We start from the raw sequence: 21,909 nt of genomic DNA, 5'->3' as shown, positions 1-21,909 counted from the left end.
CTGCAGTGTCTGTTGTTACATTTCCTTTTTCATCTCTAATTTTATTGATTTGGGTCTTCTCTCTCCTTTTTTTGGTTAGTTGGTCAATGTTGTATCAGTTTTGTTCATTTTTTCAAAAACCAGCTCTACATTTTGCTGATCTTTTATATTTTTTTTTTGTTTGAATTTTGTTGATTGTTCCTCTAATTTTAATTATTTCTTTTACTAGTTTTGGGTTTGGTTTGCTGTTTTTTTTTTTTTTTTTTTTTTTTTTTTTTTTTTTTTTTTTTTTTCTAGATCTTTGAGGTGCATAGATAGTTCTTTTCTTTGGTGCCTTTCCAGTTTCTTGATGTAAGCATGAGTTGCTATAAACTTTTAACACTGCTTTTGCTGTATCCCACAAATTTTGGTATGTTGTATTGTTGTCTTCATTTGTTTCCAGAAATTTTTTAATTTCTCTTTTGATTTTTATCTATGATGCACTGTTCATTCAGGAACATGTTGATCATTCTCCATATGTTTGCATATGATTTAGAGACTCCTGAGTTGTTGATTTCTAGCTTCATTGCATTGTGGTCCGAGAAGATACATGGTATGATTTCAGTTTTTTTGAATTTGCTGAGACTTGCTTTATGGCCTAGCATATGGTCAGTCCTAGAGAAAATTTCATGTACTGGTGAGGAAAATGTGTACTCTGTGGGTGTATGGTGGAAGGCTCTGTAGATAACTGCTAGGTGTATTTGGTCTATAGTGTCAGTTAACTCTGCCTTTTTTTTTTTTTTTTTTTTCTGATTTTCTGTCTTGTTGATCTGTCCATTGTTGAAAGTGGGGTATTGAGGGGCTGGTGTTATGGTGCAATAGGTTAATCTTCCACCTGCAGCGCTGGCATCTGTTATGGGCACTGGTTCTAGTCCTGGCAGCTCCTCTTCCAATCCAGCTCTCTGCTATGGCCTGGGGAAGCAGTAGATGATGGCCCAAGTGCTTGGACCCCTAACCTGCATGGGAGACCTGGAAGAAGCTCCTGGATCCTGGCTTCAGATCGGCGCAGCTCCAGCCATTGCAGCCATTTGGGGAGTGAACCAACGGAAGGAAGACCTTTCTCTCTGTCTCTTCCTCTCACTGTCTGTAACTCTACCTCTCAAATAAATAAATAAAATCTTTAAAAAAAAAAAGTAGGGCATTGAAGTCCCCCATTACTATTGTATTTGAGTCTATATCACCTATCACCCTTTAAATCCCTTAAGATTTTTTTTCCGTAGCCAGGTTCCTTGTAATTAGGGGCATATACATTTATAATAGTCAAAATTTCCTGTTGAATTGATCCTTTAATAGTGTCTTTAATACAAAAACTATTAAAAGAGACAATGAAAGTATATTTTGTCTGATATTAGGATGGCCACACCAGCTCTTTTTTGGTTTCTGTTGGCATAGATTATCTTTTTCCAGCCTTTCCCTTTCAGTCTGCATGCATCTTTATTGGTAAGATGTGTTTCTTGTAGGCAGCAAATAATTTTTTAAAAAATTTTTTTGACAGGCAGAGTTAGACAGTGTGAGAGAGAGACAGAGAGAAAGGTCTTCCTTTTTCCGTTGGTTCACACCCCAAGTGGCCGCCACAGCCGGCGCACTGCGCTGATCCGAAGCCAGGAGCCAGGTGTCTCCTCCTGGTCTCCCATGCGGGTGCAGGGCCCAAGGACCTGGGCCATCCTCCACTGCACTCCCAGGCCACAGCAGAGAGCTGGACCGGAAGAGGAGCAACCGAGAGAGAATCCGGTGCCCCAACCGGGACTAGAACCTGGAGTGCTGGTGCCGCAGGCAGAGGATTAGCCCACTAAGCGACGGTGCCAGCTGTCTGTGTCAGCCAATCTGTGTGTTTTAACTGGGGAGTTGAAACCATTTACATTCAATGCAACTATTGTTAAGTACTGACTTTACCCTGCCATGTTTCTGTAAATAGTCCTGTTTATATATTTTGGATTTCATTTGTACTTTGGGTCATTTTCTGCGTTCATCTACTTTTGTAGTAATGTTCCTATTTCTGTGTTTCTGTGCTTAGGACATCCTTGAGCATCTTTTGTAGGGCTGGGTAAGTAGTTACAAATTCTTTCAGTTTGTTTGTTATAAAAATTCCTTATTTCTCCTTCATTCATAAGTGATAATTTTTCAGGATACAGTGCTTTGGGTTGACAGTTTTTTCACTTAGGACTTGGAGTATGTCTCGCCTTTCTCTCCTTGCCTGTAGGGTTTGTGATGGGAAGTCTGAGTGAGTCTAATTGGGTTTCCTCTGAATGTGATTTGTCTTTTCTCTTGTGTACATTTTAAAATCTTTTCTTTATGTTTTACTTAGGAGAGTTTTGCTACAGTGTGTTGTGGTGAAGATCTTTTCTGGTCATGTCTATTGGGAATTCTGTGTGCTTCCTGTATTTGGATGTCTCTTTCTCCAGATGGGGGAAGTTCTCTGTTATTATTTCATTAAGAAGGCCTTCTAATCCTTTGTCTTTTTCCATGCTTTCCGGAATTCCTAGGATCCATATATTGGGTCATTTGATAGAGTCTGGTAACTCTCCAACCATGTTTTTCAATTTCCTAATTTCTTCTTCTTTTATTTGGTCTGACTGTATTATTTCCATACATTTGTCTTCTAGTTCTGATACTCTTTCTTCTGTCTCATCTATTTTATTGTTAAGGCTTTCCACTGCATTCTTTATTTGATCTATTGAATTCTTCAATTCTAGTATTTCATTCTGACTTCTCTTTAATATCTCAGTTTATTGGGAGCTCTTTTCATCTAGATTGTGAATTTGTTTCTGATTGCTTCTAAGTAATCTGATGATTGATTTTCTGAATTCTATTTCTGGCATTTCCTCGATCTCTTCTTCTTCAGCTTCTATTACTGAAGAGTTGTAGTGTTCCTTTGAGAGGCTCATAGTGTCTTCCTTATCCTTATTCAGGGTTTTTCTTTGTTTTTCGGCATCTCTGGTTGCTTTTCTCTTTAACTTGTATCTTTGTGCTTGTGGTGAGATTTCCCTCTGTTACGAGCAGCTATGTCTGTGCACTGCAAGTGGTAGCATGCCGCCACACCTCCGGGGGTCCTGCTGGCTTCTAGATCGTGATGGGGGTGGGTACGAGAGCTCTTGTGCACTAAGCCCTGCCTACTGGTTCAGGTTCGCTTCTCACTGGTGCATGGAACAAGCTCGAGTTTTCAAAATTTAGGACTTCTCCTTGTTGTAAAGCTTGTGTGGTGAGGAGGAAAGGACTTTGAAATGTTGTGATCCTTGTTCCCGGGTCAGGGGTATTGTGAGGTGGCCCCCCTCAGTTGATGGGCGTGTGTACAGGAGGCAAATGTGATAGTCTCCTGCTTACATTCGAAGATATAAACAGTCAATATGGCTTCTCGCAGCTGGCTGCAGGTCCCGTTGAGGGGAGGGGAGGAAACATAGATGGACAGGGGCATGGCCAACCTTTCCATTTGTTCCCCTACACCTTCTCCCTTCTCTCTCTCTCTCTCTCTCTTTTTTTTTTTTTTTTTTTTTTTTTTTGACAGGCAGAGTGGACAGTGAGAGAGACAGAGAGAAAGGTCTTCCTTTGCTGTTGGTTCACCCTACAATGGCCGCCGCGGCCGGCGCGCTGAGGCCGGCGCACCGCGCTGATCCAAAGGCAGGAGCCACGTGCTTCTCCTGGTCTCCCATGGGGTGCAGGGCCCAAGGACTTGGGCCATCCTCCACTGCACTCCCTGGCCACAGCAGAGAGCTGTCCTGGAAGAGGGGCAACCGGGACAGAATCCGGTGCCCCGACCAGGACTAGAACCTGGTGTGCCTGCGCCACAAGGCAGAGGATTAGCCTAGTGAGCCGCGGCGCTGGCCCTACACCTTCTCTTTCTTCCCGCTTGGAACTTCAAACACAGTTCAGCAGGCTTCCCCGCCTGCTGCTATCTGCAGCTCTGTGGATTCATGATTTCCCGTCTCACCTGGTCCACTGGTGGGGTGGTGCCAGTCTTCCGGTTCAGCTGCTCTGCCACACCACTGCTGTGCCTCCGCCACTTCCCTTTCTTTTTTGCTCCCTCAGCATGGCTGCCCAGTCTCTCTTGCACTCCTGGGCTTCTCTGCATGAATGTCTCATGGCTCTGCCACTGGCTTATATCCCTTCTCCTTAATAACTATCTATTTTACTCTGCATGACTCGGAACATCCTGTTTCTATACCGCCATCTTGGCCCCTCCCCAAAGCAATCTTCGTCTGTTTCACTTTAAAGAATTATAGAGTTGTGCTGTTTGGTGTGATAGTTTGGATAAGTCTCTGTGGAGACAGTGTGGATGTACCACATGCATGGTTGTAACTGTCACAGTTTGGATCCTGGCTGCGAGGCAATTTGTGTGCAGTGAGATTGATTCTGTTGTAAAATTTTCAGAGCACATCTTGGCTAATTACAGCTGAGCTGAAACTAAAAATCTGCCAGACTTTGCCAACTAAGGCAGGTGTCAGCTCACTTCCCCAGCTGATCTCCAGTGTGTTCTAGAGGTGGGAGGTAATTTTGTATTGATTCATCTAATGATTATAATGTTCATTATGCCATTAAAAAAATGCAACTCAAGTATTTGCTTTTAATGTTTGCCTTAGCTAGTAGGGGACTTTGTCTAGCAAAGATCCAGCAACACTGTGGTTATTGGAATGGGCTGCTCAGGCTGATTAATTCCTTGATGGAGGCAGCCAAAGCCCACATTGGTGATAACAATCCTGTTGAAAATCTTCCCAAAAAGTACCAGGCCATCTTCCTGTGCTAACCTGGCACAGTTCAGCAGTCTTATTTAGAGAGGATGTGCTTCTTTGAGACTTTGCTCCTTGTGGTGTGAGCCATGGCTGGAGATGGGGGAGGAAGGTATGGGGCGCGTGTGGAGAACACAGGGAACCTGACACTGTCCCTTTATAGGGGTACATCTGACTCCCAGAGGGTTCTGGGTTTTTGAGCTTGGATGGGGGGTGAGTGAGGTTGTCGCTCTCAAACTTCATCATGCTGTTCCTGCCACTGTAACATGTTCTAGCTTTCATCTATCAAACTTTTAATTTTTCAGGAAGCTTAAGAGCCCCTGAGAGGCCATGATTTTTTTCTGCTTTCTAGAGGCATCATAGATTGGGAAATCCTGTTTAGATTACAGACTCTGATGCATTATGGAGAAGAAAGTCAGGAGGGTGGGTTCCTAGCACTCCTTTAGAGAGGCTGCCATGGAAGCTCCCAGGAGCTCATGTCCAGCACTTCTGAGCCCCCAGCCAGTGAGCTGGGAGGAGACTGAGTGAGCCTCTGGCAGAGCTCTTGGATGGTGTGAAGGCTGAATGGGAAGTTACCTTTCCTGTTACGTTGCCTTTGCTCCTTTGTCAAAAATCACCTGACTGTGTTTATGTGGGTCTATTTCTGGGCTCTCTATTCTCTTCCACTGATTTTTCATCACTTCTTTTACCATATCACACACTATGGATTATTGTAGCTTTATAATTCTTAAAATCAGAACGTGTCATTCGGCTTCCTCCTAATACTACCTTGGAAGCAGCTGGTGATGGCTCAAGTACTTGAGTCCCTGCTACCCAAGTAGGAGACCCAGATGGAGTTCCTGCCTCACAGCTTCAGCCTGTCCCTGCCTTGAAATTGTGGGCAATTGGGGAGTAAACCAGTGAATGGGAGATCTTTGTGTCCCTTATCTCTTTTCCTTTCAGATAAATAAAATAAGTTCTTTATTTTTTTTTTTAAAGAAAATAATCAAACCATGTTAGTTCTCCAACTTTTCTTTCTCCTTCAATATTGTGTTGGCTAGCTTGGGTCTTTTTCTTCTCCAAATAAACTTGAGAGTCAGTTTGTTGATATTCATAAAATAATTTTCAGTGGGATTGCATTGAATCTATAGATCATGTTGAGAAGAACTGACATACTGACAGTATTGAACCTCTGATGATACACTTCTGAAAGAAGACAGCCTTATGTGTAGTCACTGCCTCTTCTTGCCTCCTAATTCTCCACATGGGCATTCCTAAAATGACAGAGCCTCTGCCATGCTCCTTTGTGTCTCTGAAAGATTATGTAGCTGGATCCTCAAGGCCTTGCCTTCACCCAGGATTGGCCATTTAGGATCTGGGATAGGTGTGAAGGAAGAGACCTTAAATATAGGTTAATTGATATATAAAAGACCTATCCTCCTGACCCCTCAACACAAAGTGCTTCTTACTACTTTTGTTTCCTCTTTTAAAAAAGATTTTATTTATTTATTCAAAAAGCAGAGTGACAGAGAGAGAGAAAGAGAGAGAGAGAGATCCATCTTCCATCTGCTGGTTCAGTCTGCAAGTGGCTTCAACGGCCAGATTTGAGCCAGGCTGAAGCCAGAAGTCAGGAACTCCATCCTGATCTCCCATGTGGATGGCAATCTGGATCAGAAATGGAGTTACCGGTACTCAAGCCAGCACTCCGATATGGGATGCCAGCATCGCAAGCCGCAGCTTAGCCAGCTGAACCACAACGAGCGTTTCCTTCCATGTCCTTAGTCCTCCAGCTAGAGGGTTCCATTGGGAAGGGCTTCTTGGGCTTCTCTGTCTAGAATGAATGTGAGAAGAATTCTTTGCAGGTATGTCCTTTGCTGACTGATAGGGAGGAATGCTGTAGCCAGACTTAGTTCAGATCCCCGCTCTATAGCAAGTTACTGGCATGATGTGTGCCTCGGTTTCCTCCTACTTAAATGGGAATAGTAATAGTACCCAGCTCAGAGAGTCACTTGTATTAACTCATGTAAAATACTTAGAGTACTGCTAGGCATTTAGTAAGTGCCAAGAAACATTAGTTTTTAGTAAATCAAAGAGGAGAAAAAAAATCATGTTGAGTCTTCTCTGGGGACACAACAGAGTTCTCATTCATTCAAGTCTTTGTCTCTGAATCCGAGTTTTGTGGTCTTCATTGTATAAGACTTGCATATTCATTAGACTTGCCAGGGTTCTACTAGACTGACACATAGTCTGCTGACTGCCCTCTGTTTCTGTTCTTGCCCCTTACAGACTGCCTTCCACAGAGCGGCAGAGTAAGCCCGGAAATGCTCATTAAATTGTATCACTCTTCTCTTCAAAGCTCTTCAGTGGCTTCCCATCCCAGGATAAAATCCAGAGTCTTCATGTTGGGCAGCCGTGTCATTATGTCATTTGGCCTTTGCTGCCTTTGTGGCTGCAGCTCCTTCCCTCATCTTTCTCACTTTGGCCTTGCGCCCTATCTCAGGTCCTCTCCTGGACTGCTCCCCTCCAGATGCACCCAGGTTTCTGCTCAGCTCTCTGCATATCTGAAGGCTTTCCCTGAGCCTGTCTGACATAGCATCCCTACCTTACTGTGTCCTGTTTTCCAGTTTATATTTCTTTATAGCATTTATCGCCCCCTGGCCTATTACATTCATGCTTATCTGTTTGTCTGCCTCCTACCCCAGAATATAAGTTCCAAGAGGACAGAGGCTCTGCTGCTCTAACTCTAGTGCCTCCACTGGTCTGTGGCACATACAAGGTGTTTAAAAGCTATTTACCACATGTACAAGGGCACTTCAAAAAATTCATAGAAAATGGGATTTAAAGATAGGTTTATTTTGGTACAAAATAACATAGTTATTGGAAAGTTTTTTCATAACATGCATTTTCCATGAGCTTTTTGAAGACTCCTCACGTACTTTATTTACTTTCAGAATAGGATCTCTTTGACATTGGTTAGGAGGCAATTGCTCGTTTCTGTATATATCCTCTATCTGGCTGCACACTGAATTTCATTTATTTTATCTGTAAATTTGTTTGGATGATTCTTTTGGAATGACAGATAAATAACTTAATTTTTATGCTATTCTTGATGAAAAGAATTCTAATCTCTGACTGCCATTGTTCAGGATACTTTTCCTCAAGATTATTAATATCATTCTCATTTTCTTCTTTTTTTTAAAGATTTATTTGTTTAAAAGAGTTACACAGAGAGAGGAGAGGCACAGAGAGAGAGAGAGAGAGAGGTCTTCCATCTGCTGGTTCACTCCCCAGTTGACTGCAACGGCTGAAGCCAGGAGCCAGGAGCTTCTTCTGGGTTTCCTACACAGATGCAGGGGCCCAAGGACTTGGGCCGTCTTCTACTGCTTTCCCAGGCCATAGCCAGGAGCTGGATTGGAAGTGGAGCAGCCAGGTCTCGAACTGGCACCCATATGGGATGCCGGCGCTTCAGGTGAGGGCGTTAACCCACTGCGCCACAGTGCCGGCGCCATCATTCTCATTTTCAAGATGGCTGGGCTACTCTGAGAAAAGGAGGCTGGGAATTTTTTTTTTTTTTTTTTTTTTTTTTTTTTTTTAAGATTTATTTATTTATCTGAAAGGCAGTGTTACAGAGAGGCAGAGGCAGAGAGAGAAAGAAGTCTTCCATCCTCTGGTTCACTCCCCAAATGGCCACAATGGCCACAATGGCCAGAGCTGGGTCAATCCAAAGCCAGGAGCCAGGACCTTCTTCCGGCTCTCCCTTTTGCAAGGGTCCAGGGACCTAAGGACTTGGGACATCCTCTGCTGCTTTCCCAGGCGATAGCAGAGAGCTGGGTCAGAAGTGGTGCAGCCAGTACTCCAACCAGCGCCCATATGGGATTGCCGACACTAGCTATGCCACAGTGCTGTTGGCCCCACATGCATATATTTTCAAATAACAACATTAAAACTGTTGTGACAAAGTTATTTCCAATCCAGCAATAAAACAACTTTCATGGCTAGCTAACCAAGAAATATCTCATTCCTGAGAACCTTTACCCTGAAATTAGAGAAAAGTAGACACAACAGCCACATGACTCCTGAGGTTTCAGTCCATGTACTACTACACAAAGGTAGATTAGAATGGAGCTGAGGGGGCAGGTGCTGTGGCATAGTAGGTTAAGCCTCCACCTGCTATGCTGGAACTTTTGTAGCTATTAATATGGACTGTGGAGTTAGACTCCTGGGATTTACTACTGGTTCTCAAATTTTGAGACAAATTGCTTAATTATTCTGAGCCTCAATTTTGTTATAGATGAAATAGTTACTTTTTTAAAGATTTATTTGTGTATTTATTTGAAAGGCAGAGTTACAGAAAGAAAGAGGCAGAGAGAGAGAGAGAGATCGAGATCGAGATCTACCACCTGCTGGTTCCCTCCTGCAAATGACTGCAATGGCCAGGGCTGGGCCAGGCCAAAGCCAGGAGCTTCATCTGAATCTTCCATGTGGCTGGCAAGGGCCCAAGCACTTGGACCATCTTCTGCTGCTTTCCCAGGCACATTAGCAGGAAGCTGGATCAGAAGTGGAATAGCTGGGACTCGAAGCAGTGCCCATGTTGGATGCCAGTGCTGTAGGCAGCAGCTTAACCCACGGTTCCAGCTCCAAAATAGTGGTCTTAAAATTACCTATCTGATACTACTGTCACAATTAAGTTAATGCAAATAAGGCACTTAGAATAGTCTGAATAAGTGGTCAGTTGGTACAAGTTATTGTTTGTTCTGTTGATTCTAGTATTAATAATATTATTTTTACCACCCAAAGTCATGTTGCTAATAGATGGCAGAGCTAAGATTTGAATGTAAGACCATAAGAGTCTCTTGCAGGCATTCCTGGGTATGTATGTATATATGTAGTTATCTTAGTAATTTTTATTAATTTGAAAGACAGAGGGGCTGGCGTTGTAGCACAGCAGGTTAAACCACCACCTATGACACCAGCATCCCATATGTGTGCCCATCTGAATTCCGCTGCTCCACTTCTAATCCAGTGCTCGTTAATGAAGAAAATGACTAAAATAACTGGGCCCCTGCCACTTATATGGGAGAACCAGATGGAGTTCCTGGCTCCTGGCTTTGGCTTGGCCCAGTCCCAGCTGTTGAGGCCATTTGGGAAGTGAACCAGCAGACAGATAGATGATAGTTTCTCTCTCTCCTCCCTCCCTCTTTCTCCCTCTCCCTCCTTCTCTCTCTCTCTATCTCTGTAACTGCCTTTCAAATGAGTAAATAAATCTTTTTTTTTAATTTTTTTTTATTTTTTTAAAGAGAGACAGAAACGGATCTTTCTGTCACTGGTTCATTCACTGGTTCATTTCCCAAATGCCCACAGCAACAATGGCTTGGTTAGGCCAAAGCCCAGAGACTGGAACTCAATCTGGGTTTCCCACACAGGCGTCAGGAAGTACTTGAGCCATCATTTGTTGCCTCCTAGGGTGTGTATTAGCAGAAAGCTAGATTGAAAGCAGAGCTGGGACTTGAACTGAGGCACTCCTGTGTTGATTTGATGTTAGGGTGTGGGGCTATCATATAGGAGAAAAGAGCTTACTGGGAGGAGGTAAGAGAATACGGTCCTCTTTTTCACACTCCCTTAGCCCTAAAGGTTTTGGTCCCATTTCTCTTATGCAATGTTCCTTCTAAGCAAGGGTTTCTTTGCTTTTAGGGTAGCACAGTTGAAAGAAAGCTTGAAAACTGTGACTCTACACCATGATGCCACAGATCCTGCAGAAATAACACTTTTTGTGGACATCTGACTCTCCCTCTATTTCCTCTTATTTGAGATTCAACAATGTCAAGGAGTGCCCAATACCAAAACACAGCTGTTTTTGCATCTCTTATAGTATTCAAACATGAACCAAAGGATTGTATTCTCTCATTTTTTGAAAAAATATATTTCAATGAAGGAAATTTTTGTGGACTACCTTCACCAAATAGTAACCAGTTACATAAAAACAACACAGAACCCTACTAAAATGGACACAGTTTCTTCAGTGATTGTTGATAATCAAAACACGACACAACAAGGAATTTTCCTCTTTTATTTCACTCTGTAATATGAATTACTATTCACTTTCCAAAGCTCTTTCCAAAAAAAGGTGCACATCGGGCACATGATATCAATGCTTTTATAGTTAGCTTTTAATGCAAAAAAAGTATGTCTTCCCCAGTCAGTGCAAACAGTGCAGGGGATTGTCACTGCTATAAACAGACCAGAAGTGCGCTGAGAAGACATCCTAATGAATATCCCTCCAGAGACAGCGTGATGGCCTTCATCTCAAGGTAGTCAGCAGCTTGGGAGGTGCGATAGACATTGGTTCTTCTAAATGCAAAAGGAAATGCCTTAGAAGCAGAAGCGGAGCTAGAAACAGAACTCTTCATCAAGTTAGACCCTTGAAATCGGAATGGGTATATTCCAGGTGTATCTGGGTTTGACTAGAACCCCAGAAATGTTGGGTTCCAGAAAAGAGGTGACTGTTAAAGCCTCCACCCAGGACCTGTGTCAATAATGATTTGTTTCTAATACAAAAGACCATTGTTACAGCATCCAATAGGATGTTAACCTTTGATCTAATCTTCCTGCTGATTAGTCCCTGTGATTCTGCCTGCAAATAGCACTCTAATTGAGTTACACTGTCTGCAGTTGAAATTGAACTATATATTGCTTAATTATGTCTATCTGGATGGCCCAGAGCAACTGCCACAAATACTAGTTTTGCATAGGGCTTAATTTGTAGACTAACAGGTTCAGCAGCTCATCTATCAGACCACTTCTGGCAGAGGTCCAGAGAACCACGTAGAACACAGAGAGCCACTTAGGCCTCTGCTGTGACAGGATGTTACTCATGCAATTACCTACAAGCTGTGCTCATTGAGGAGAATAGTTAAGAGGAGTCTATTTTATGACAGTCAATAACAAGGTTGCCCTGTCTGCTGGGTCTTTCTGCCAACTCTGATTACTGTCTGGGTTGGTTAAAAGTGGGGGAAAAAATGGGAGCACAGAAAGTTCTAATCAAGAAGAAGTGATTCACCTTGGCTCACGCATGATGTCAGCTGTGGGGTGGAAGGCTGGGGATGAGTCCATACTCTCAACAGTCCTTAGTTGATCTTGTGCTCTGCTCACTGAGGTGGATAGCACAGAGCAGTCCATCAGTAACAGTAGTAGAGCTGAAACCTGCCTGTTATTCATTCAGGACTTAGGTTGAGAGATTTCCACTAACCATTTTGTTCGGAAGAAAGTTGTAGTAGAGGTCAAAAGTGTCCAGGGACCAGGAATTTCAAAGACCACCCTCTGTATAGCAGTCAGACTGGCCACTGGTATGCTTTCAGTAGCCTTCTTCCTGTTTTTCCCCTTGTTTCAGAGCCCACAGCCCATTTCATTTGGGGAGTGTACTCTCATGTATATTCACTGAGACTTTGGATAAAACTGGAATCATGTTGTTCTTAAATACTTGCTATGGTTGTAGGTATAGGAGCCGAGCTGCAAAGCTGTGTAGACCTAGTGTTTTCTTGTGGAGGAGTTTCTTTCTTTCTTTTTGTTTAGGTTTTAATTTCTTTTTGAGACTTGGCAAGTTATATTTTTCTAGAAATTTGCTTACATGTGCCTTCTCCTTCTTGCCAGAGATTATCTTCTTTATTGTTATTTACAAAGAACTGACTTTAGCTTTGTTGATTAATCTTTATTTTTTGTGTGTATTTGTATTATTATTTTGTAAAGAGATTTATTGAAAGAGTTACAGAGAGAGAGGGAAAGACAGAAAGAGGGAGAGAGAGATATTCCATCCACTGGTTCACTCCCCAGATGGCTACAACAGCCCGGGCTGGGCCAGGCCAGGCCAGAGCCAGGAGCTTCTTCCAGGTCTCCCACATAGGAGGCAGGGTCCCAAACACTTGGACCATTCTCTGCTGCTTTTCCCAGGCCGTTAGCAGGGAGCTGGATCAGAAGCAGAACTGCCAGGACATGAACTGGTGCCCATATGGGATGCCAGCATTGCAAGCAACTGCTTTACCTGCTATGCCACAGTGCCAGCCACATATTCATGATATGTACACACACACACACAGAGACACACGAGAGACAGTTATCCCTCCATATCCATGAGTTCTACATCTGTGGCTTCAACCAACTATAGACTGAAAATATTAAAGAAATAATTGCACCAGTATTGAACGTGTATAAACTTTCTTATCATTATTCCCTATTGTTTAGGGAATAACAGCCACTTGTATAATAGTTACATTGTATTAGGTATTATAATTATTCTGCAGGTGACTTACATGGGAGAGAGTGGACATGGGCCCAGTGGTTCAGATGACCTTATGTCCCATATCGGAGTACCTGGGATTGATGCTCAATTCCAGCTCTTGACTCCAGCCTCCTTTTAATGCAAATCCTGGGGGATAGTGGAAATGGCTCTAGTAATTGGGTTCCCACCACCCACGTGAGAGACCTGGATTGAGTTCTCAGCCCCCAGCTTTGGCTGACGCCCAGTCCTGGCCTTTGCAGGCAGTTGGGCAATAAATCTGGGCATGGAAGCACTCTCTACATCTCAAATAAATTTAAAAATTAAGCACATGGGATATGTATAGATTATATGCAAATATTATAATATTTTATGTAAGGGGCTGAGCATCTGTGGATTTCAGTATCTGTGGTAGATCCTGGAACCAATACCCTGTGGATCCTAAGGGATAACTATATATAAATATGTACATATTATATAGCTATACTTTATATACATATTTCATTTCTATATCCATCATTTTATGTCTATTCTCTTGGATGAATCTATCCTCTATCAAAACCCCAGTTTAAAAACAAACAATAATATATATTTTAAATTGACTTCTAAGTTAAATTATGTTGTGGTTTAAATGGGCTCTGATATTTTTTGAGATTTATTGATACTTGCTTTATAACCTAGACTGAAACACTGCCGTTTTTCAGTAAGATTTCATGTGTGCTTACAAGGCGAGTCCATTTTTCCAGATGTTATGTGAAGTTTTCTCTATTTGCCCATTACATTCAATTAATTAATTAACTTGTTCAAATCTTCTCTGTTCTTTTTTGTTTTCTTGATCTTATTAGTTTCTGAAAAATGGCTATTATGCTACTAAATGGTAAAAGTTTTCTCTAATAATTATGGATATTTTGCCTTATGTATTTTGAAGCTGTACTTTTATCATATGAATGCATCTTTAGAATGATATCTTCTTAGTGAATGGCATCTTTTATCATCATCATTCTTCCAGTCTAGTAATGCTTTTTGCCTTAAGGAATATTATGCCTAATGTTAATCTGACTGTTTCAGCTTTCTTTTGGTTAGTTATTTCCTTGATGTTATAATCATCCTCCCTTTTCCTTTCAATGTACTTTTGTTTTAGGTATATCTTTTGTCAATGGAATGTGGATTAATTTTTAGTTAGTTTTTTTTTTTTTTTTTTTTTTTTTTAAGGTTTGCTTACTTGAAAGCCAGAGTTAGAGAGAGATCTTCCATCTGTTGGTTGACTCCCCAGATGGCTGCAAATGGCCAGTGCTGGGCCAGGCCAAAGCCAAGAACCAGAAGCTTCTTCCAGGTCCCCCAAGTGGGTGGCAGGGACCCAGATACGTGGACCATCTTCCACTGCTTTTCCCAGGTCATTATCAGGGAGCTGGGTTGGAAGTGAGCAGCCAGGACTTGAACTGGTGACCATATGGGTATCCCACAATGCTGGCCCAAATTTTAGTTTTTAATCAATTTGCTGTTTTTCTTTTAACTGATCTGTTTAACCTGTCACCTGTATTTTGATTGCTAATTTATCTGAACATTTTCCAACCACTTTATTTTGTTTCTTCTTGAGTCACTCTGTACTTTCCTCTACCTTTCTTGTCTTATTTTAAAGCATTGAATTGTCTGTGGTACATTTTTATTCCAGATCTAAACCCAGATTTCTTTGTTGGGGGTGGCTTTTTTCTTGTTGGTTTGCTGAGACTCTGGTCCTTTTGCATCCTGATTTTGTGCAGAGGTCTCCCCTCCAATCTCTCTCTTTGCTCAATCTTAATCTTCACTTCTTGCCTTAGATTAAGGCATGCCCAGTGTTAATTTTTCTCTTTTACATTGTTCTGTTAATCCCAGGTATTAGGGCACACATTTTCTTATTTGTTGTCTGTTGTTATTTTTGAGAATTTTATGAAGATTATTTATTTGTTTATTTGAAATGCAGAGAGAGAAAGGAGAGTTGAGGAGAGAGATCTTCCATCTGCTGGTTGGCAGCAGCTGGGCCTGGCCAGACAGAAGCCAGAGAGCCAGGAACTCCGTCCGTGTCTTCCATGTGGGTGACAGGAACAAAGGTACATGGGTCGTGATCTGCCTCCCAGACACATTAGCAGGAAGTTGGATTGGAAGCGGAGGAGCTGGGATTCAGCTGGCACGCCAATAGGGGTCTCCCATATGTGGCAGCTTAACCCTCTGCACCACAGCCCGTGGTTTTGTTTGTTGTTTTGATTTGCTTCCCTATGTGGTTGTAGTTTTTTTCATAGGAGCCAATCCTTTGTACAGGGAGTCCATGCAGAGCGTGGAGTTGAGCCTTCAGGAAGATTTTACATTTGTGAGTGCTGGGCCTTGGGTGTTGCAGCATTCTGGACCTGTGTGCGCGTGCATGCATTCATTTTAGCTTTGGGATTTAGTAGTAAGTGCGTGGTGAAAATTTGATACTGCACCTGTGGTATGCAGAGGCCTGTAGTTTTGATTTCTCACAAGGTATATGTACATGCGTGTGTGGTTTTATAAACATACAGGGGGCTTCCTTGTACACTGCACACTTCCCTGCTATAGAGGGAATTTTTTTTCAGACTCTTCTTTATAAAACAGGTGATACTTGTGTCTACTTTGACTACTGTCTTTCCATAGGGGTCTCACTTTGACTTTACTGCTTTGACTGGACTGTTAAAACCCCAAGCTCCAGCCCCAACTCCACATCTTTCTGTACCTCCATTTTTGCCCTAGGCTCCTCCAGAGTCAGCTTGAACTTACTTCACCTTGAGTTTGCTTTTTGTTTCTGGCATACAAGGTTTAAAAAAAAAGGTGGCAGGGGGCAGGGAGGTGGCTGTTCCCCTTTTCAGCTTTTCTATTTGTTTATTGTGGTGAAGGCAAAGCTTGGCAGTTGGATCTGTCCTGTTGCCAGAAGTCTTCCCCTTAATCACTGAACTCTTTTTCTAGCGTATCATGTGGCCTGGTCTGAGGTTTTCTGAAATAATTGCTCTATGAAAATACTATCAGGGTTATTTTCCCCCGTTTACCTGCATAACTGCTGGGTGAAGGAGTTTCTTGAGGGCACAAGGAGAACACAGTGTTGGCTCCCTTAATTCTTGCCCAAGGAAGGACCTGAATCCTCCCAGATGGCTTAGGACCCCTCAGGAGCTTTCAGAGCACAGTAGCACCTCAAGTAGCTGTGCGAATTAAACGCCAAACTTGAATTGCTTACTTTGTTTTCTTGTTCTACAGATTTAGAAGAAAAAAGTTATAAAAGTAATGAAAATTCATCTGTACCAACATTTTGCATTTCTTTATATATGTATATTTCTTTATGTACGTGTTTATATATGTGTTTCTTTATACAAAGACTCCTAGAGGTCTTCATTATACTGTTATTTTTACTGGATAGTGTAAGGCAGGTATTTCCCCATGATACTGAATCTTGGGCATTTGTTTTCTATATCGTGTATTCTATTCTTTGGATGTCCCAGAAGTTATTTTAACATTCACCTTTTGGGGGGCATTTCCCCCTCCTCTACTTTTTCACAATTAAGACACAGCTGATACCATTTTTTTTTAAAAATTTAAAATAGATTTATTTATTTTAAAGTCAGAATCAGAGACAGAGAGGGAGAAAGAGAAAAAGAGAGATCTTCCATCCACTGATTCACTACCCAAATGGCTCCAACAGCCAGGGCTGGGACAGGCTGAAGCCAGGAGCTAGGAGCTTCATCCCAATCTCTGAGGTGGGTATAGGACCCAAGCACTTGAGCCATCTTCCACTACTTTCCCAGGCACATTAGCAGGGAGTTGGATTGGAAGTGGAGCAGCCAGGACTCAAACAGGCACCCATATGGATTGCCAGTGCCGCAGACAGAAGCTTAACCCACTATGCCACAGCACTGGTCCCATGTGATCATTCTTATATATTAATCTTTGACTCCATGTCTGATTTCGTTTCCTTAGATTAGATTTCTAGAAGTGGAATTGCTAGGGCAAAAGGTATGAATATTTTTACTGTGTTTTGCCTAATTGCTTTTCAAAAAGATTGAGTTGGTTTCTATGTCTGTTAACAGCGTAGGAGGTGTCTATCTCCCTGCGCGTTTGCCAACGTTGAATATCATTGCATTTTCAACTTGAAAAACTTCACAGGTGAAAAACTGAGTATCATTTTAAGTGTTCTATTTATTAGTGAGAAAAGATTCTTCCTATATTTTCTACTTTTTTTTCCCCCCGAATGCCCATAAAAAATCTGATTTCTACTTTGTGTGTGGGAAGTGGATTGGAACATTTTTCTTATTGATATATTAAGTCTTTTTTTTTACATGAAGGGTATACTGATCTTTTGTTTTCATTGTTACAAGTAGGTTTTTCTGGCTGTACTTTGTCTTTTTTTGTTTTTAATGTCCAGAAGTTACTTTTATGTCATCATAGTTAATGTTCTTTTATGTGATGCTCAGTTACTTACATCTTTTTAAAAGAGTGTCTCTAGCCCTATTTTTAAAAAAAGATTTATTTATTTATTTGAAAGGCAGTTACAGAGAGGCAGAGGCAGAGAAAGAGAGAGAGAGGTCTTCCGTCTGCTGATTCACTCCCCAGATGGCAGCAAAAGGCTGGAGCTGCATCAATCCCAAGCCAAGAGCCAGGAGTTTCCTCTTGGTCTCCCAAAAAAGTTTCCTCTGGGTCTTTCCTGGCTCCTGGCTTTGGATCGGCTCAGCTCCAACTGTTGCAGCCATCTGGGGAGTGAACCAGCAGATGGAAGATCTCTCTCTCTCTCTCTCTGTAACTCTGACTTTCAAATGAATAAATAAATTTTTTAAAAAAAGAGAGTAAACCAGCAGATGGCAGATCTCTCTGTGTCTGCCTGTGTATCTTTTTTTCTCTCTCTTTTCTCTCTTACTGACTTTTAGCTAAATAAATTTAAAATATATAATGATATTGACTGGAGCTACAGTCACCTGAACGCTCAGCTGGGGCTGGCGGATCTGCTTCCCAGCCAGTTCATTCACATGACTGCTGGTGGAGGGGCTCAGCTCTACGACTGTTGTCAGATATTCATAGTTCTTCACCAAAACAATGATGAGGTATCCCTAAAGCAGGACAGCTGGTTTCCTCTAGAACAAGTGATCTGAGAGAGAACAAGGCAGAAATCACTGTGTCTTTTGTGACCTAGCTTTGGATGTGACATTCCATCACTTCTGCCATACTTACTGGCCACACAAAGCAACCTTGATATTAATAAGGGAGGGGAACTCTCTAAGAAGTATGGACACTAAGAAGCATGTTGGCAGCTAGTTACCACATTCTTATTGTAGGAGAGGAAATTGACAGTCGTTCTATTTCCCCTGGCATAATGCCTCCCTGCACCATATCATTTTATCATTTACAGCCCCAAACCCAAGGATAGTTCTGGAAGCTGCCTCTTTCAGTTTTTTATACTGTGACCATATTTGACTCTTAAATTTAAAGTCAAGTGGACTTTATCATCTGAGGCCTTGTTGTCACTCCATTACAGATAGCTGGGGGAAAGATTATATAATGTTATCTTTTACCTCCCTCATCTAGCATTTATTGGCTATTTTGATAGAGTAATAAAAGGAATATAAGTTGCAAAAATAGAAATGAAAGTATGTTATGCATATACACATATACCTGTAAAGATAAATACAGTTACATGTGCACCCATATACAGGTATACACACCCTTGAAGTAGCAGGGAAGAATCCCAGCACTTTAGAGCAGGGAGGATCACAGGGAAAGGAAAACAGTTTTTCAAGGATACACAGTGATAAAAAGTTAATGAGAGGTGGATGTTTGGCACTGTGGTTAAGATACCTCTAGGGACCTCATATCCCCTATCAGAGTTTCTGGCTGTAGGTTCTGGCTTCACTTCCAATTCCAGCTTCTCACTAATACACCTGTGAGGCAGCAGGTTAAGTACTTGGGTCCCTGCTACCCGAGAGACAGATTGAGTTCCAACCTTGAGTTCCTGGTTTCTGGCTTAAGTAGGCCCAAGCCCCAGCTGTTGTGGGCATTTGAGGAATAAACCAACAGATAAGAGATCTCCTCTGTTTCTCTTTTTCTTTCGTATGATTTATTTATTTATTTGAAAGAGTTACACAGAGGAGAGGCAGAGAGAGAGAGAGAGAGAAGTCTTGCATCCGCTGGTTCACTCCCTAGTTGGCCGCAACGTCTGGAGCTGTGCCAATCCGAAGCCAGGAGCCAGAAGCTTCTTCTGGGTCTCTCATGCAGGTGCAGGGGCCCAAGCACTTGGGCCATCTTCTTCTACTTTCCCAGGCCATGGCAGAGAGCTGGATCGGAAGTGGAGCAGCCAGGACTCAAACTGGCACCCATATAGGATGCTGGCACTGCAGGTGGCGGCTTTACCCACTACACCAGAGAGCTGGCCGCTGTTTCTCTTTTTCTTTTGCTTTCTCTCACTGCCTGTCAAATCTATGTTGTTAAAAAAATTTTTTTTAAAAAATGTAAGAAAACATCAGCGTTTCCCCACACCTTCTAGCCTGACATATTCTACATGTACGAAGTGTATATGTGTTAATTTATTATATATCTGTATGGCTGTTTGAAATTAATGTGTGTCCAGAATGGAGAGAGATTCCTCAGCAAACGTTTGGAGAGTGAAGGTCTTGCTTAGATTTTGTCCATTTTCTTCCCTGAGGTTTGGCTGTGCTTTTCCCAGTCAACTCTAAATTGTGTCTGTAGGAGCCAGAAAGTACTGAGCATACTTCAGAATGTGGGTAAATTGGACAGGTCCCTAGATCCCAGAGCCGCTGCCTTGTTTGTGGATTGTGATCTCTGATTCCCTCCATCATGCATTTTCAGAAAGCTAACTAGTAATCAAATACTGTAGTAATTGTTTCCTTCTGTGTGGATTTCTCTTTCCCAAATTGCCTGGTAAGTGGGAAGTTGGCTTCTAGAAAAATACAGTGACCTGGAATTAGATGTCAGGATCATAGGCTACCACCAGTGTGGTGGCCCTACAGCTCACATTTTCCAGCAGGGTCCTGGTTTCAAATAGTTTATCCTGTTTGCGTTATGAACAATCCAAATGCCCTAGAAATGCCTCCATCAATTTTCTAAAATGTTTCTTACTGATGAAAAAAAAAAAAACACAGAAATCCTTTGTTAGTCCATGTTGCCCCAGTTTGGGTTTGAAAAATATATTACTGTACTTAATGGAAAGAAGACTTGTTGTTGTTAAGTGATGGGGTTTAGAAGGGAACAGTTCTATTTGGGGCATATCAAGTGAGAATGAGTTGACCCAGCATCCCAAATCTCTGAGGAAATCCAAGTGTTCTCTCTCTTTAGCTATCACTCATGTGCAAGCATTCAGTCAGATTCCATATCAACATCTGAGTGGAGGGCATGGTGATGGGAACTCAGCCAAGTAGGACATGAACTTTGTTCTCAGAGACTTCACACCCTCTAAGAGTGAGATGAGGCGTGGATGTAAGTAATAATGAATGCAAGTTTAAAAGCATGAGTATGTCAGGGGATATACAGATCTCCCAACTGGAAATATCCAGAAAGATTCCAATATAGTATAGTGAATATAGTAATTGTTGTCTATGAATTAACCCAAACACAGTGGCTTAGAACAACCATCCCCATTTATTGCTTTAGGATTCTGTGGTTTGGATAGTGCTCATCAGGGATGGCTCCTCCCTGTTCCACATGGCTCCAGCTGAGGCTAGAGGGGCCAGGATGGCTTTATTCACATCTGCCACTGCAACTGGGGTGGCTGGAACAGTTGAGGCTGTCTTTGTAGCAGGATAGCCGCGCTTTGTTACATGGTACTCTAGGTCAAAGAGGAGGGGAAGAATGGGAACTGTCAGGCCTTTGAAGAGCCAGGCCCAGCATGGACACACTCACATTCACTGCTTTCTAGTGATCACAGCAAGTCATTAGACCAGTCTGGGATCAAGATCCATTTCAGCATGCAAGGAGTGTTAAATACACAGGTGGGAGGAATATTTTGGAGGCCATCTGTGCAATCTACCACATTAACTTAAAATAAAACATATGTATTAATCTAAAACCTGAAGAATAGAATCTTATTGTCTTAACCAGCACATTTGTGGTCATTGGCAAGGGCTGGCTCTGTTGCCTAAGTGTTTGTGCTTCATAGGTGAGTCTCAATAGGCATAACCACCTACCTCTGACCAGGCTCAGCCTAGATTAGAAAAAGATGATTTCAGCACGGTTTACATTGTGAGTGATTTTTTGCCAAGGCAGAAGTGGTCTTCCTGGCTTCTTATCTGGTCCTTTCCCTTCTCCTTTTACTACCTTTGTTCTTCATCAGTGGAATCCTCTCTTCTTACTGAGGTCCCCACCTTTCTCTCTTATTTCAGGCACTAAAACAGGTGCAGATATTAGTGATGGTACCTGTGATCCTGGACTGTCTTCCCCAGCCTCCTACATGAACCCCATCCCAGTGCTTCATCTCGTCGAGGACTTGAGGCTGGCCCTGGAGATGTTGGAACTTCCTCAGGAGAGATCAGCCCTCTTGAGCCAGATCCCCGGCCCAACAGTTGCCTACATAAAGGAGTGGTTTGAGGGGAACTTGGTGAGTAGGCCCATGGCCTGACTGGGGGAACCACTGGGGAACACAATCATGAATTACCAGGAATGCCATCCTGGCCAGGCCTGTTGACTCATTTGTCTGGGAATGGATAAGGTGAGGGGTTGGCCCACTGAGGCGGTGATCTGGAATGCAACCAGTTGAAGGCTCAGGGGAAGAAGCTGGGAAGTCAGAGGAAGAAAGTGTGTGATTACCTGAACTGAGTTGTGGATGAAGACTGGGATTCAGTCTGCTAAAGCTAGTGTCCTGCACATCTGATTCAAAACTGGAAAGTTTGAATAGAGGCAGGAGAGCAGGAACAGGAGCATTAAATTGGGAGGGAAAGGCTG

At 42.4% G+C, this 21,909-nt stretch overlaps 1 protein-coding gene across 20 annotated transcripts in view; it reads left to right on the top strand.

Moving 5' to 3' along the window:
* PPFIBP2 (PPFIA binding protein 2) overlaps positions 1–21,909 on the top strand; it is a 169,320-nt gene that overhangs the window by 46,163 nt on the left and 101,248 nt on the right. For 13 of the 20 annotated variants that reach the window (XM_070073995.1, XM_008265596.4, XM_070073931.1 and 10 more), the window contains one exon: positions 21,351–21,565. The exons of the other annotated variants lie outside the window; for them this stretch is intronic. In XM_070073995.1, the coding sequence (XP_069930096.1) occupies positions 21,351–21,565 (215 nt within the window). The remainder of the gene's footprint in view (positions 1–21,350; positions 21,566–21,909) is intronic. 20 annotated transcript variants of the gene reach the window in all.

Source organism: Oryctolagus cuniculus, chromosome 1 (genome assembly GCF_964237555.1).
Source record: "Oryctolagus cuniculus chromosome 1, mOryCun1.1, whole genome shotgun sequence".
NCBI classification, from domain to species: Eukaryota; Metazoa; Chordata; class Mammalia; order Lagomorpha; family Leporidae; genus Oryctolagus; species Oryctolagus cuniculus.
This window is presented reverse-complemented; position numbering and strand designations above follow the sequence as displayed.